The sequence below is a fragment of the Plecotus auritus genome (assembly GCF_963455305.1).
Source record: "Plecotus auritus genome assembly, chromosome: 3".
Lineage (NCBI taxonomy): Eukaryota > Metazoa > Chordata > Mammalia > Chiroptera > Vespertilionidae > Plecotus > Plecotus auritus.
Genome location: NC_137772.1, coordinates 170,655,587 through 170,670,492, shown reverse-complemented (window position 1 = coordinate 170,670,492; position 14,906 = coordinate 170,655,587). Strand labels below are relative to the sequence as shown.

General features: G+C 52.7%; 2 protein-coding genes across 4 annotated transcripts; both read left to right on the top strand.

Annotated features, from left to right (window-relative positions):
- Positions 1 to 6,417: 6,417 nt before the first annotated feature.
- On the top strand, positions 6,418 to 10,100 carry BLOC1S1 (biogenesis of lysosomal organelles complex 1 subunit 1). The gene is made up of 4 exons (XM_080659227.1): positions 6,418 to 6,587; positions 7,307 to 7,379; positions 9,485 to 9,617; positions 9,893 to 10,100. Exons 1-4 carry the CDS (start codon positions 6,527 to 6,529, stop codon positions 10,001 to 10,003), a joined length of 378 nt encoding a protein of 125 aa, XP_080515353.1. The 5' UTR covers positions 6,418 to 6,526; the 3' UTR covers positions 10,004 to 10,100.
- RDH5 (retinol dehydrogenase 5) lies at positions 10,075 to 14,467 on the top strand. Of its 3 annotated transcripts, XM_080659225.1 has the most exons (6): positions 10,075 to 10,801; positions 10,929 to 11,007; positions 11,351 to 11,695; positions 11,831 to 12,089; positions 13,675 to 13,838; positions 14,124 to 14,467. In XM_080659225.1, exons 3-6 carry the CDS (start codon positions 11,386 to 11,388, stop codon positions 14,345 to 14,347), a joined length of 957 nt encoding a protein of 318 aa, XP_080515351.1. In that variant the 5' UTR covers positions 10,075 to 10,801; positions 10,929 to 11,007; positions 11,351 to 11,385; the 3' UTR covers positions 14,348 to 14,467. The 3 variants fall into 3 exon arrangements, with proteins under 3 accessions (XP_080515351.1, XP_080515350.1, XP_080515352.1); XM_080659224.1 differs by lacking the exon at positions 10,929 to 11,007 and having other exon boundaries at positions 10,682 to 10,801; XM_080659226.1 differs by lacking the exons at positions 10,075 to 10,801; positions 10,929 to 11,007 and adding an exon at positions 12,460 to 12,586 and having other exon boundaries at positions 11,231 to 11,695.
- The last annotated feature ends 439 nt before the right edge of the window (positions 14,468 to 14,906 follow it).

Genomic DNA, 14,906 nt, shown 5'->3' with positions numbered 1-14,906 from the left:
TTTTGTCTCATCCCAAACTCTATTTTTGTCCCCCTTCTTGGAATCTTTCACAGACTATTTCTCAACGTCTCTAATGTTTTCTCGGCACCTCAAACACTGTCATATTCTTGAGATCCTGTCTCCTCCTTCCCTTTCTTAAAAGCCCCAATATGTGACCTACCTAGTTCCCTTCACATGCTCACTTTGTCTCTCTTACTTCTTTGCCCAAGATTACACTTTCAATCAGGCAAACCAACAGGCAGGCTCTTGCTCTGCTGGCCCTGACACAATTCTTGGCCTGGGTGAGTTACTATACCCCTTTGGGCCTCCGTTTTTTACAACACGACACGCGTGGCCATTTCCTGCAGGGGGCTAGGCAACCTCTAAACAAGTGCTGCCAGCAGGCTGACACCGGGGCACTGCTGTTACTATCCCCCGGATATGCTCTCTCCATCCCCTTTGTATTTCAGAGCCACAGACAGTAGGGGAGAGCTGACATGAGAATGCAGGATAGTAAAATCAGGACAGGACCCGGGGTCTCGACTGAGCCCAGACCCACAGCCAGCGTCAGAATGCCGTTAGAACCCCAGCTGCCTCCTTTTTGCACCTACAGCTTCTGCCTCCCTCCGGCTCCACTCCTCTGGCTCCTGCTAAATCCAAGGCTGAAAGCAGATGCCAAAAATCTGCTTCTGACCTCCTCTGCCCAAATATTTGAGAAGTCACCTCACTGCTACAGGAGGAAGGAGAGAAAGGCCGCCCAAATTAGCCTGCCTATAAATAGTGGGGCAAGGTTGGCGGGAACATGCGAGAGCTCTCGCGCAGCCTCGTAAGTTTAGACACGTAGGTTTTCTCTAAAGGAGAAGTGAGACCGGCTCGTTGGAGTAGAAAGCAATATCGTAGGAATGCTGTAGGTGAAGCGGGGAATGACAACGCTTGAGGGGGCCTGAGAATGGAGGAAGCTGAACATTAGAATAAGCAACCTGCCAGAGAACTTCCTGTATTTGAGTCAAGAGTGGGAATTCATTAAATTAAAACCAGTGCTGATACTATATGATTCCACTCATATAATATTCTCAAAATAATAAAACTATAGAGATGAAGAACATATTACTGACTTCCCAGGGACAGGGATGGGGGTGCATATAAAAGAATAGCATAGGAAGTTCCTTTGTGGTGATGAAGAGTTCTGTAACTTTTTTTAAAAAAAAATTTTTTATTGATTTCAGAGAGGAAGGGAGAGGGAAAGACAGAAACATCAATGATGAGAATCATCAATCGGCTGCCTCCTGCACGGCCCACATTGGGGATCCAGCCCGCAACCCATCAAACCATGACTTCTTGGTTCATAGGTCGACACTCAACCACTGAGCCAAGCCGGCTGGGCGAGTTCTGTATCTTTGGTTGTTGTTGTTGTTGTTGTTAATCCTCGCCTGAGGATATTTTTCCATTGATTTTTAGGGAGAGTGGAAGAGAGAGGGAAAGACAGAGAGAGACATTCATGTCAGAGAAACATCCATCTGAGAGAGACACATCAATTGGTTGCCTTCTGCACAAGCCCAGACCAGGGACCAGGCTGGGGAAGAGCCTGCAACCAAGGTATTTGCCTTTGACCGGAATTGAACCCTTTGGTCCTCAGGCCAATGCTCTATCCACTGAGCCAAACCAGCTAGGGCAGAGTTCTGTATCTTGATTTTGGTCGTGGTTATTTGAGCCTGTACATGGGATGAAATAGTCTACACGCATGCACACACACACACACACACACACACACACACACACACACAAATGAGTGCATGTAAAACACTGGTGAAAATTGGATAAGGCCTGTAGACTAGCTAATAGTATCATAGCTATGTCAGCCTCCTGGTTTAGATCTTGTGCTACAGCTATCTAAGACATCACCACTGGGGGAAGCTGGGGGAAGGAAGGGTACTCAGGACTTCATGTACTATTTTTGCAACTTCCTCTGAGTGGACAACTATTTCAAAATAATTTTGAAAATTGATAAATGCCCAAGCTCAGCACAGACTTGTCTGAGTGGAAGCCGGGCTCTCTCCAGCCCCTTTCCCCTCTCACAGCTTTCTTCCCCTCCATCTGAATTCCCCACTTCCCAGCTCTCAAGCAAATAATTCCAGAACGCACACTCCCTCCACCTCGTCCCGGGTCAGCCTTTTCCTCTCACCACACAACGTGATGACTTTCTCACCCCACCCACCTCTCCAGCGCTGGAATCCTCCGCCTGCCTCTGAGTCCTGGCCAAAGCTTCAACTATAGGAGTTGGCTGGGAGAGAAAGAATAGAAATGTGACCGAGGGGAGTCCCTGAAGAAATGGCCACTCTGGTCTTTGAGGATCTTGAGGAGAAGGACTAGGAGGTCACTTCCCACAGGGAGCCATTTAAACGGCCTTGAGGGCCTCTTGTCTTTGAGCCCTGGCTTCAGGCCAACCTTTGGAACTTGGCCACACCACCAACAGCCCCCTCTTGAAGCCCAGCCAGATTTCCCGGTTTGAGAAGCTTCTCCACTCACGCCATGCCCTCCCTCAGTCCTCACCCAACCCCTAACAACCCAGCAGCTTCCGGACCTAAAGTTTAGCCCAGTCAGTCAGCTGGGAGTTTGCTAATTAAAGCTAACTCTGAAAGAGACTTCAAAGAGCAGGGAAAGGAGTGGAGAAAAAGAGCATGGAGTTAGATCCATTCATTCTGAGGGAGAATAATCAGGGTGGGAAGTTGTAAGGAGAGGTGGGCAGAGAGAGTGTTCAAATATCAAGACTCGTTCTCCGGACACTGCAACTTTTCTCCATCTCTACCAAAGTGGGGCTGAGCTTCAACTACGGCGGAAACTACGGTTGGACAGTAAGCAAGAAGGACCCAGCAAAAGAGCAGCTGGAGGATGACCCTGGAGAGATCAGCTGCAGTCCCCAGATACAGACCCATGTCCTCTGTCCAGCTCTAGGGCAAAGGAACTGCCAGTATGTGGGAGACGCGGGCGGGGCTTATGTCTGCAGAATACTGGCAATCTCTATGCTGATTGTGAAAATGTCAGACGGTTGTGCCAAGCAGGGTGAGGGTAACACAGGATGGGCCTGGCACTCTCCCTGTGTCAGCCTATTCTTAACATTCACAGACTGACCACTGAAACCCCCAACACCAACCACCCTCTTTAGCCCCTGCCCTCTGTTTCACGCCCCCCAAGTCATCATTCTCTGGTACCTCTTCCAACCCCTGCCCTTCTTTCCCAGGCTCCACAGCTCTGGGGGTGAGACACCAGGCATGTTCCGGTCTGCCTCTATTTTGCTTGCTCACTGCAGTTAGAAGCCGGAGCCAGGGTGGAGGTGGGGGAGGGCTGGGAGAGGCCGCCCTGTGATGCTCTTACTCTTCCCGCTTTTATTGATCAGCCGTTCTCTGGAGTGGAGCCTCTTCCCAAACACTCCTCCCCTGCCAGGATGCCCTTCACCTGAGGTCTGAGCTAGAAGGGCCTGGTGACAATAGACAGGGCCTCCCTTCCCAGGGTCTCTCCCATAGTGTCTGCAGCACAGAGCAGTGGTTCCACTCAGGCTTTGGAACCAGATAGCCTGGATTTGTAGCCTACCTCTACTTCCTGTGAGCTCTGTTACTACTTCACCACTCTGTATCTGGGATTCTTCATCTGCAAACTGGGGGTGATAATTATAATACTTTGCAGGATAGTTCTAGGGATTAAATTAATTAATACATGTAAAGTGCTTGACCCATGGTAAGTACTCAGGAAATGTTGGAAAAGGAAGTTATCCTATAAAATAAAAGCCTAATATGAAAATTGACCAAACAGCAGAACAACTGGTGGAACAACGGGTCGCTATGATGCACACTGACCACCAATGCAGGAGCTGCCCCCAGCTTGCAGACCCCAGACTAGCCAAGGCAGGTGCCAGTGGGCCCCCCCCCCACATCACCCCACCGGTCACCCCACAGAGGGAGGCAACCTGCGGTGGTGGGGGGGAGGGCAGGGCCAGCAAGCAGGCAGAGCCAGGCTGGCCAAGGCGGGTGCCAGCAGGGCCCCCCCTCAATCGCCCTGCCAGTTGCCCCACAGATCAGCCCTGATGGCCAGCCAGGCCTATGGACCCTATCCATGCACAAATTTTGTGCACCAGGCCTCTAGTAGTACACATAGAAGCATAGACACATCCATACACAGTATCCAGCATTTTTATTCAGAATTTTTATTTTGGCACTTAATGTTCTGCTTTATGCTACCACTTAACCAATTCACTCACTAATTTTTTGATGTTCACACATCTCCCAGGAATTAAGATGCTACTCTGCAAATAGCTGAATGAATCAAAGTAATCCTCAATTCAGCCGAAACCGGTTTGGCTCAGTGGATAGAGCGTCGGCCTGAGGACTGAAGGGTCCCGGGTTCGATTCCGGTCAAGGGCATGTACCTTGGTTGCGGGCACATCCCCAGTGGGAGGTGTGCAGGAGGCAGCTGATCGATGTTTCTCTCTCATCGATGTTTCTAGCTCTCTATCCCTCTCCCTTCCTCTCTCTGTAAAATATCAATAAAATATATTTAAAAAAAAAGTAATCCTCAATTCATCCTTAGAAAATTAAAAAAGGATGTTTTATTCTAATTCAGTCAGCACCCATCTCTCCACCTCCTGCAAGTTGATGTGATAAAGTCAGTTTTCAGCTCTGTAACTGAATCACAAAATGAGAAAATGCCAAAGTTTGAAATAGCTTCAGATATGGTTTAGTCTAGTGATTCTCAACCTTTGATGCATTTTAGAATCACCTGAACAACTTCAAAAAAAAAATACTTATGTCTGGGTTCCACTCCTCAGAGATCTAGTTAATTAGTCTAGGGTCATGGAATTTTTTAAAACTTCCCCATGTGATTCTAATGTTTAGCTCTTATTTCACTAAGGAAAAAAAAATCCAGAGTGGGTAAGCAATTTGCCCAAAGTCACCCAGCATGTCAGTGCATGATGCACCAAGAGAGACTGTGGCAATAGCAAGAATATGTTGATGATGTTTATAATTTTTCTTTTTTGAGTAATCCCGGAAGCATTTTTCTTAGTTCAGAGAGGTATTATATCATTTACCTTTTACTGTGACAGCAGCATTTATTCTTCTGGTAAGACTGAAATGGGTTCCCATTCCCTGACCACAGAAGGACAGAGATGGCATTGCGCATTAATGCATTTAGCCACAAGTAGCAAAGCTCCCTAGGAGGCCACTTGATCGCCCAGCGCTGAGGGACCTCAGCAGTGGTGAGAAGAGAGAGGGCTGGAAAAGAAAGGAAAGCGATCCCTCCTAGAGGGAAGGAGCTGAGACCAGCTGAGAACCGGCCATAGCTGCCAGGAGGGAAAGGCAAGAAAGGAAAAGAATTTCAATGAGCCTAGGGTGCCTCTGCTCCGCCAACAACCAAACCATGATAGACAGCCTGGCAACATCCACTTCTTCCCCCCTCAACCCCCGCCTACACACACACACACACACACACACACACACACACACACACACACACACACCAGGAGCCTGAGATCCAAAAGAAATGTTAAAAACTGGCTCTGGCCGAAACCGGTTTGGCTCAGTGGATAGAGCGTCAGCCTGCGGACTGAAAGGTCCCAGGTTCGATTCCAGTCAAGGGCATGTACCTTGGTTGTGGGCACATCCCCAGTGGGAGGTGTGCAGGAAGCAACTGACTGATGTTTCTCTCTCATTGATGTTTCTAACTCTCTATTCCTCTCCCTTCCTCTCTGTAAAAAATCAATAAAATATATTTTTTTAAAAAAACTGGCTCTGGCCCTAGCCGGTTTGGCTCAGTGGATAGAGCGTGGGCCTGTGGACTGAAGGGTCCTGGGTCCGATTCCCGTCAGGAGCATGTACCTTGCTTGCAGGGTCCTCCCCCACCCGGGGCCCTGGTCAGGCACGTGCAGGAGGCAACTGATCATGTGTTTCTCTCACACTGACATTTCTCTCTGTCTCTTCCTCTCTCTTCCACTCGCTCTAAAAATCAATGGGAAAATATCCTCAGGTGAGGATTTTTAAAAAAATTGGCTCTGCACCTGGCCGGTGCGCTCAGTGGTTGAGCATGGACCCATGAACCAGGATGTCAGGGTTGGATTCCTGGTCAGGGCACATGCCTGGGTTTGAGGTCCCATCCCCAGTGGGGGGCATGCAGGAGGAAGCCGATCAATGATTCTCTCTCGTCATTGATGTTTCTATCTCTCTCTCCCTCTCCCATCCTCTCTGAAATCAATAAAAAATGTTTACTTTTTTAAATTGGCTCTGCAATATGAGTGATAAAGAAAACTTCTTCCAACATTCACCAAAAAGTGAACTCCCAATAAAGACAAGAGCTCTCCTGCCCCCAACTCTTGACTATTCCCTTTCTTCCCAGCCAAGATCTCACTACCTGCCAACCTTGGCTCAAAAGGGGGCGGTCCCGACATCACGTGACAGTGAGGTCACGTGGCCCTGGCCCTCGGCGCTGAGCAGTGCGTCCTGCTCGGGGAGTCTGAAGGGGCCGGGCTGTCCAGCCTCCCTGCCCCGAGCCAGACGCGACCATGCTGTCCCGCCTGCTGAAGGAGCACCAGGCTAAGCAGAACGAACGCAAGGAGCTGCAGGGTGAGCCCAGAGCCTGTCTGTGCGTCCTCTCCCGCCGCGGCCTAGCCTCAGCCCGGAGCCTGGACCTCGAGTAATGGCCCAGGTCCAGGGAAGGGCGCGGGCTAGTGGGCACGGGCGTCGGAGGAGGGGGAGGGGGTGCTTTTTTGGAAAGTCCGTCCCGGTGCCAACGGACTTTAGTCCCTTTACCAACACCCGTTTCCCCACGGAAACGCGCCTCGGCTGGGCGGCCCGGCCTCGTGGTCCCGCCCCTGCTCCTGGAGCGCTGTGCCGATTGGTCCAGGCAGCCTCTCCTCCGGGGAGTGGGGCGGGGCTCCAGAAGGGAGGAGGGTGTTGGGGACCCGCCAGAGATGGGATTCTTGGAGGCCGGAAACCGCCGAAACAGGTGTGGGGCGCTGGTTTCCTGAGCCTGGGCTTGGAATCCCGGAGTCACCGATCCTTAGGCCAAGAAGGCGGGGAAAGCGTGCCTGGGAGTCTGGAGCCCTGGACGTTGACGGCCCTGGGCAAGACGCTTCCCCTCTCCGGGTACCAGTTTCCTCACCTCTGACATGAAAGGTGTTTCTGTTTGGCAAAGTCCTTTCCAGCTCTGGCGCTCTGAGATTCGTTGACGTGTTCCCACAACTAGCAGAATAGTAATGAGTATGGGGAAGCCTTCAAGCAGCACCCCGCAAAAACACCAAGTCGCCACTCCAATCCCTTTCCCCCTCCCTCCCTCCCCCCAGAGAAGAGGAGGCGAGAGGCTATCACTGCAGCGACCTGCCTGACAGAAGCTCTGGTGGATCACCTCAATGTGGGGTATGAACCTCTTCCCGTCCACACCAGCTGCCCACCCCAAGTTTAGGCGCGGGCAAGACCTCCCCGCAGCCTGCTCTGAAAAGGAGGAGATGTTCTACTCATCCCCTTACCCTCCCCACCCAGTTTAAGTGTATGGAGGGAGGCCTGAGTCAGCTCTGACCCATAACATGGTCAGGGAAGAGCAGCTGCAGTGGTTTGAGAAGCAGCCAGATTTCTCCCTCCTCCCAGTAACTTCCCGGGTGCTCACCACCTGATGCCATCTGCCCACCTCCTTGCACCCCTCAGTCCAGCTGTCACTTTGGTGGGAGGGAGGGTGCCCTCCTTTGCTGTGGCTTACAACCTTCTCCACCTCCCACCCTCAGGCAGGCCTGGGAGCAGCTGGCAGGAAAGAGATGGCACAGCTGGTGAGGGTGGGGATGAGAGCAGGACCTCTGCCAGGAGCTCCAGCAGAGCCAAGCTGTCTCTGCCCTTCCTTCTGGGCATCGGGGTGGGGGGCTTTTTTTGAAAGTCTGTCCCTGTGCCAACGGGCTCCAGGGACTACCCTCTGCTCCAGTCCTAAATGAAAATGTCGTTAACAACCAAAAACTTGGGAAGGAGCAAAGAGTATTCTCTTGACCCTGAGTGACCCAGGAGAGCACAGAGATGACGATTTGATAGGCCGTTTGTTGGAAGAAAGGAGGCAGTTATGATGCCTTCCACCCCAGGGCAAATAGTTGTGAATCCAGAGACTGAGTCACCCAAGTGAGCCGGGCAAGGGCTGCCATCTTCATTACTCATTTCTGGGCAAGATTAGGGGAGGAAAGGCTGTGGTCAGGGCCTCTGACCGCCCTCCCCTCCAGGCCTCTCCCTTCATTCAGTTTGAATAATGGAGAGCAGGAGATCAACCGGAAAAACTGAGATTTTAGGAACTCCCAGAGGAATCTAGAAACATTGGGAGCCCCCTACTCTTACTGTTTCAGCTCCCACACTGCCCCTTACTGTGGCCAGCTGTCCCCAGGGACAGGGTCTTACCCTCACACGCATACATTGGCGCCTCCTGGCTCTGCTGTGACGATGGCCTGGGCTTCTTCCTCTCTTCCAACTTTGCTAGGGGCCACCCCACTTTCAATTTAGAGGGCAGCTAAGCCAAAGCCAGATTAGAAAGGGTTTTGTGTTGCTGCCCACGGCTCCTCTCATTCCCCAGAAAGGAACACAAAGGCCCCGTCTATCTCAGCCCCCATCAGGTGTCCTTCCCACTCTCTCCACGCCCCCAACCCCTTGCCCTCTCCAGCCCCCACAGATTCCAGTGGGTGGGGGCACCGGATGTGGAGTCTCAGCTGACCTAGAGCTTTGGGGTGGGTAGTGAAAGATTCACCAGCCAATAAGAGAGAACAATTATTGCACAATTATTGCAGGAGGTTTAGGGGGGATGGAGGCAGGCAGAGAATTGAGAATACCAACCTCATGGCAGTAATGGTAATTGCAGCCAGCACCTTGATTGAGGAGAAAAGAAAATAGAGCAGAGCAGAAGGGAGAAAGTGTGCATGTGTGTTCATTCATTCGTGTGGGCAAAAGGAGAAGGGTTGGGAGAGAGACTGAGCCAAGAAGCAGTCCCTGGGAGATCTTCTCTTGACCCTGTGTTCCTGGGGAGGGGGTTGCTCTCCCATCCGACCCAAGAGTCAGGGAGTGGCCAAAGTTTCCTTCCCAACTTCTTGCACAGATCCCTGGGCTTCCGGTTGCTGCCAGATGTGTCCCTAGTACTGGATTTTCCCAGCTTCTCCCATCTCCCCCTTTTTCTTCCCAGCTCTTTACTCAAGGACATCCCCCTACCAGGCTAGCCCTTGCTTTCCCAACCCAGCTTCAGGAGCTCTTTTGGAGGGGTAGGAGATGGTGTGTTTCTACACAGCTCCCAGCTAGGGTCTCCTGAGAATCCTGGGAGTGGGAGGAAGAAGCTGGGTTCATTTGCATGTACTAGTCTTGTTGTGTCACATCCCAGCATGGTCACAGTCATGAGGTTGTCCCCAGCCTGACCCTGGCTGGCCTCCCACTCTTGCAGTGGGGTATTAGTCCTGGAGACCACTCTCACCAGTTGGGTGAGTTGATATCCTCCCTCCTCCAACCTCTAGTGTGGCCCAGGCCTACATGAACCAGAGAAAGCTGGACCATGAGGTGAAGACCCTACAGGTCCAGGCTGCCCAGTTTGCCAAGCAGACAGGCCAGTGGATCGGGATGGTGGAAAACTTCAACCAGGCACTCAAGGTGGGCCACCCTCATGACAACATCACCATCCCCATCCTGGGCCCCCACTGGCTGCCTCCAGTAGGGTCACCTCAGACCTGGGGCTAAAGAAGAAGTAGATAGCCCCAGAAACCCCATTTATGGCCCCAGTGTCAGAGGCTAGAGAAAGGTAAAGGGAGTTGGTGGGTCCAAGCAAAGCCCTTTGTAGGGGATGGATGGGAAGTGCCCCCATCCATCCACTAGAGCCACACCCTACTCACCCTGATTTGAGGACTCCCACCCTTTCCCCTTCCCAGGAAATTGGGGATGTGGAGAACTGGGCTCGGAGCATTGAGATGGACATGCGCACCATTGCCACTGCCCTGGAATACGTCTACAAAGGACAGCTACAGTCGGCCCCATCCTAGCCCCTCTCCCCTCCCCCTCTACCTCGCTCCTACCCCCTCCACCTCCCCATGGGGCAGGAGGGAGGCTGACAGGACACAAATAAAACACAAGCCTCAATTTCTCTGTGATACATTTCAAGGAGCTACTAGCTCAGCATAGGGGGTGGGAGGGGAAGGGTCACAGACTGTTTCCCTAAGGGACAGGCACCTGGTACAGGTGCCCGTTGGGTGACCAGAAGTCGGGAGTTTCCCTTCTCTCCAGAGAAGGTTCCAGTAGAGGCCCTGCCCAGCAAGCATCCTAACTTAGGACTTCCGTTTCCTGCAGGGGGGCAATAAGGCAGGGAGCAGGCCTGGCCCGCCTCTGGTGCTCTGCCTCTCCACGTGCTCATGGCCTCTCCCAGCCTGGTACTAAGCCATGTCATGAGTCTGGACCTCGTGGGAGATTAACTCTTGGGCATGGGAGCACTTTGGAGGAGAAATGACAGGTCAGAGGTCACCAACAGGCAGGGACAGCTGTCATACTTGATAGATCCTGCCTGCTGGGAGTCTACGACAGAGGTGATCAGGAGCCCCGGCTGGAAAAGGTAGCCAGGAAGGGGGTCTCGGCACGCCTGGCCCGTGCCAAGCCGCGGCTGACCGGCTTCTGCTTCCCTGACTCCACCTCTCAGTCTTCCCCCTCCCCCGCATACACTAATACCTCTGGCAACGAGTCCACCCACCGTGGACTTTGGCCTCAGCTGTAGCTCCTGTGGGAACCGGGGGACTGGGAGCAAAGGAAGAAGTGTCTGGTGTAGCACCTGCCAGCTTTCCCCAGAGGAGGTAAGCAGGGGCAGGGAGCTGGGGTGCTGGGAGGACTTTCGAGGTATCGCATGTGCTGATAACTTACGCTTTAAGTTTCAACGTGCCTCCTCGCACTTCTCCCTTTTGATCCTCCACAACTCCCCAGTGGGCATGGTGGGTGCTAGTCCCACTCGGCCGGTGAGAAAACAGGTCCAGAGACGCAGTGAGATGCTCAGCATTACACAGTAAGTTTGGGGCCACCGGGACTGAATTGCAGGGCTCTTTGCCCCGTGTGTGTTTCCTAAAACAAGGCCCAGTTTAATTTAGAGAGTTCAGGTGTCCCTGGTTTAGCAGGAGTTAAAGGGTGACAGCACCGAGAGCTTCTGCTCCCGCGCAGCAGGCTGCACTCGAAGGGTGTTCATTGTTACCCACAAGAACCGGCTGCCCAGATTCTGGCTTTGCCCAGAGGAGGCATAATTTGCCATTTATCTGCCCAGCAGATGCTGAGACCAGAAACTTCCAGCCAGGGAAGCTATTAGGGGCAAGGGCTTGAGGGCCAGAGTAAACCGCACGTGTTCTCCTGCCCAGCTCGCTGCCACCTGCAGATCACGTGGGCTCCGGCCATGTGGCTGCCTGTGCTGCTGGGAGTCTTACTCTGGGCAGCACTGTGGCTGCTCAGAGACCGGCAGAGCCTGTCCCCCAGCGATGCCTTCGTCTTCATCACCGGCTGTGACTCTGGCTTCGGGCGGCTCCTGGCACTGAGGCTGGATCAGAGAGGCTTCCGGGTCCTGGCCAGCTGCCTGACCCCCTCAGGGGCAGAGGATCTGCAGCGGGCCGCCTCCTCCCGCCTCCACACCACCCTGCTGGACATCACCGACCCCCAGAGTGTCCAGCGGGCAGCCAAATGGGTGGAAACATATGTTGGGGAAACAGGTGAGCCTGGCTGGAGCCACTGGGAACATGGTGTAGGGTGTTCACTCCCACGGGCAGTGGGAACCAGGGGGACTGTGGGGAAGGAGCATTGCTCAGGCCTGCCCTACCCTCTGTGACTCCCCGCTTCCCCCACAGGTCTTTTTGGTCTGGTGAATAATGCCGGGATAGCCGGTATCATTGGGCCCACACCATGGCTGACCAGGGATGACTTCCACCGGGTGCTGAATGTCAACACACTGGGTCCCATCGGGGTCACCCTTGCCCTGCTACCTTTACTGCAACGGGCCCGGGGCCGGGTGATCAACATCACCAGCGTCCTGGGTCGCCTGGCAGCCAATGGTGGGGGCTACTGTGTCTCCAAGTTTGGCCTGGAGGCCTTTTCAGACAGTCTGAGGTGAGGGGGCAGGGCCCCGGGCTCCCAGCCCACTCGCAAAAGAATTGGTGTCTGCCCTGCAAAGATTACTAAAACATGTCATGGAATACTTCAGAGGAGATAGCCTAGGGCTCGACTTCATAGCCCAGCCTCTCATGTGATTTTTGTGACCTTAATAGGTTAATTTTCTTTATCCCAGTTTATTCCTCATCTGTTAGATCAGGATGAGAAGACCAATGTCGTGGGTGTTGAGAGTGAAATGAGGGACATGTAAAGCCCCATATAGAAAATGCCCAAGCCCTAGCTGGTTGGCTCAGTGGATAGAGCATTGGCCTGTGGACTGAAGGGTCCCAGGTTCAATTCCGGTCAAGGGCACATGCCTTGGTTGCAGGTTCCTCGGCCCTGGTCAGGGTTCATGCAGGAGGCAACCAATCGATGTATCTCTCTCACATCGATGTTTCTCTGTCTCTCCCTCTCCCTTCCACTCTCTCTACAAATCAATGGAAAAATATCCTCAGGTAAGGATTAACAAAAAAAGAAAATACCTCAAAAGGCCTGCTATCATTATTAGTATTATTAATAACTAGAGGCCCAGTGCACGAATTTGTGCATGGGTGGGGTCCTGGGGTCCCTCGACCTGGCCGGCGATCGGGGCCCGTCTTGCCCAGTCCCGATTGGGGCCGATGGGGGCCAGCCGGCCAGGGAGAGACCGCGGGAGGGCTCCACGGCATGTCCGGCCTGTTTCACCCAGTCCTAATCAGCCGGACCCCAATAGCAAGCTAAGCCTGCCTTTGTCACCATCACTCAGCAAGTAATTTCAATATTGACTTTTTTTAAAAATGTGTTTTTATTTATTTTTCAGGGAGGAAGGGAGAGGGACAGAGAGAAACATCAATGAGAGAGAGACATTGATTGGCTGCCTCCCACACGCCCTCCCTCCCCCCACTGGGGTTGGAGCCCACAATCCATGCATGTGCCCTGACTGAGAGTCAAACTGGGGACCTCCTGATTCATGACTCAACCACTGAGCCACACCAGCCTGGTTCTACTTTTGTCCCTATCCATCTGTCTTTTAATTTTCCAATTGGCACATGAAACACATACTTTATACTTGGACTTCTGCATCCGTGCTGGGTGGTTGGATGTATCCCCACTTTCCTCCCAGCAAATACTAGTCTACACCTCCCTATCCAGAACTCAGGACTCCACCCTGTGTTTTGGGAGCTAGGGAATGGGGTTCTTCTAGGGCTGGAATTGGCAAACCATGGTTCTCAGGCCAGATCTGGCCAGCTGCCTATAAGCCAATAATGTTTTTTACATTTTTAAATGATTATATAGGTTCCTACATAATATTTTTAGTCCTGCATTACAGAAAATACTATCTAGACCAAACCCCTGCTCTAGGTTGTAGAAGAGAATACAAAGGAAAAAAACCTTCCTCCTCTGTCCCCACTTGCCCCTCATCCCAGGGCAGCAGTGTATCCCTTAGTCAGGACCCTTGTCCCTAGTTTAATAACTTTCCCATCATAGTCCCCCACCCATGTCCCTGAACATCCCCCTCCCTATTAGGGCAAGAACCCAGAAACTCCCCTCTACCCCACTCCAGGCGGGACGTGGCTCCTTTTGGAGTACGAGTCTCCATCGTGGAGCCTGGCTTTTTCCTAACCCCTGTGACAAATCTGGAGAGTTTGGAGAACACCCTGCAGGCCTGCTGGGCACGGCTGCCTCCAGCCACACAGGCACACTATGGGGATGCCTTCCTTACCAAGTGTGAGTAGCTGGGCCCATACAGGGGGGAATGAAAGTGCCAGAAAGGTCAGCCCTGCACCAGCCTGCCGGGAGGAAGTAGGAAGGGCAGTCAGGGGGTGGGTGAGGGTGAATGGGGTGCTTTAGGACACCCAGGCCATGTGGAGCCTGCCCGTTCCCCCTAACTGGGAATGGGATTAAGGACCCCTCTCACCTCTGCTGGGCAACAAGCTCCAGGACCCAGAAGAGGGCCTGAGATGGGCTGCAGTGGTACAGGGACACTGATTCCAACCACCCCCTGGGCTGCAGACCTGGAAGTGCAGCAGCGTGTCATGAACCTGGTGTGTGACCCGGACCTGACCAAGGTGAGCAGGTGCCTGGAGCATGCCTTGACTGCCTGTCACCCCAGAACCCGCTACAGCCCAGGCTGGGACGCCAAGCTGCTCTGGCTGCCAGCCTCCTACCTGCCAGCCAGCCTGGTGGATGCTGTGCTCACCTGGGTCCTTCCCAAGCCTGCCCAGGCAGTCTACTGAGTCCAGACTTCCAGCAACAGATTGTTCTTCAAATACAAGAACTTTATTTCTGTCCCCACCCTGATACTTCCTGGTGCCTGGCACAAAATAGGCACTCAGTAAATGTTTTTAAAAAAAGTAGATGGGCCGAAACCGGTTTGGCTCAGTGGATAGAGCGTCGGCTTGCTGACTGAAGGGTCCCGGGTTCGATTCCGGTCAAGGGCATGTACCTTGGTTGTGGGCACATCCCCAGTGGGAGGTGTGCAGGAGACAGCTGATCGATGTTTCTCTCTCATCGATGTTTCTAGCTCTCTATCCCTCTCCCTTCCTCTCCGTAAAATATCAATAAAATATATTAAAAAAAAAAGTAGATGGGCAGAAACCAAGGTGCTCCATTTAAGTGCTCTCTCTGTCCAGTGCCTGCAAAATAACAGACACCCACTGGAGGGCGCAAGAGGGATGCATCGCTCGTTAGTCTTTAAAGCTGCACCTTAAATGGCCACTAGAGGGCACTATTGGATGTTTCCTTTCTTTTCTACATGCAGTAATAATGCAATTCAGCATTTGGGAATGGCCCTTA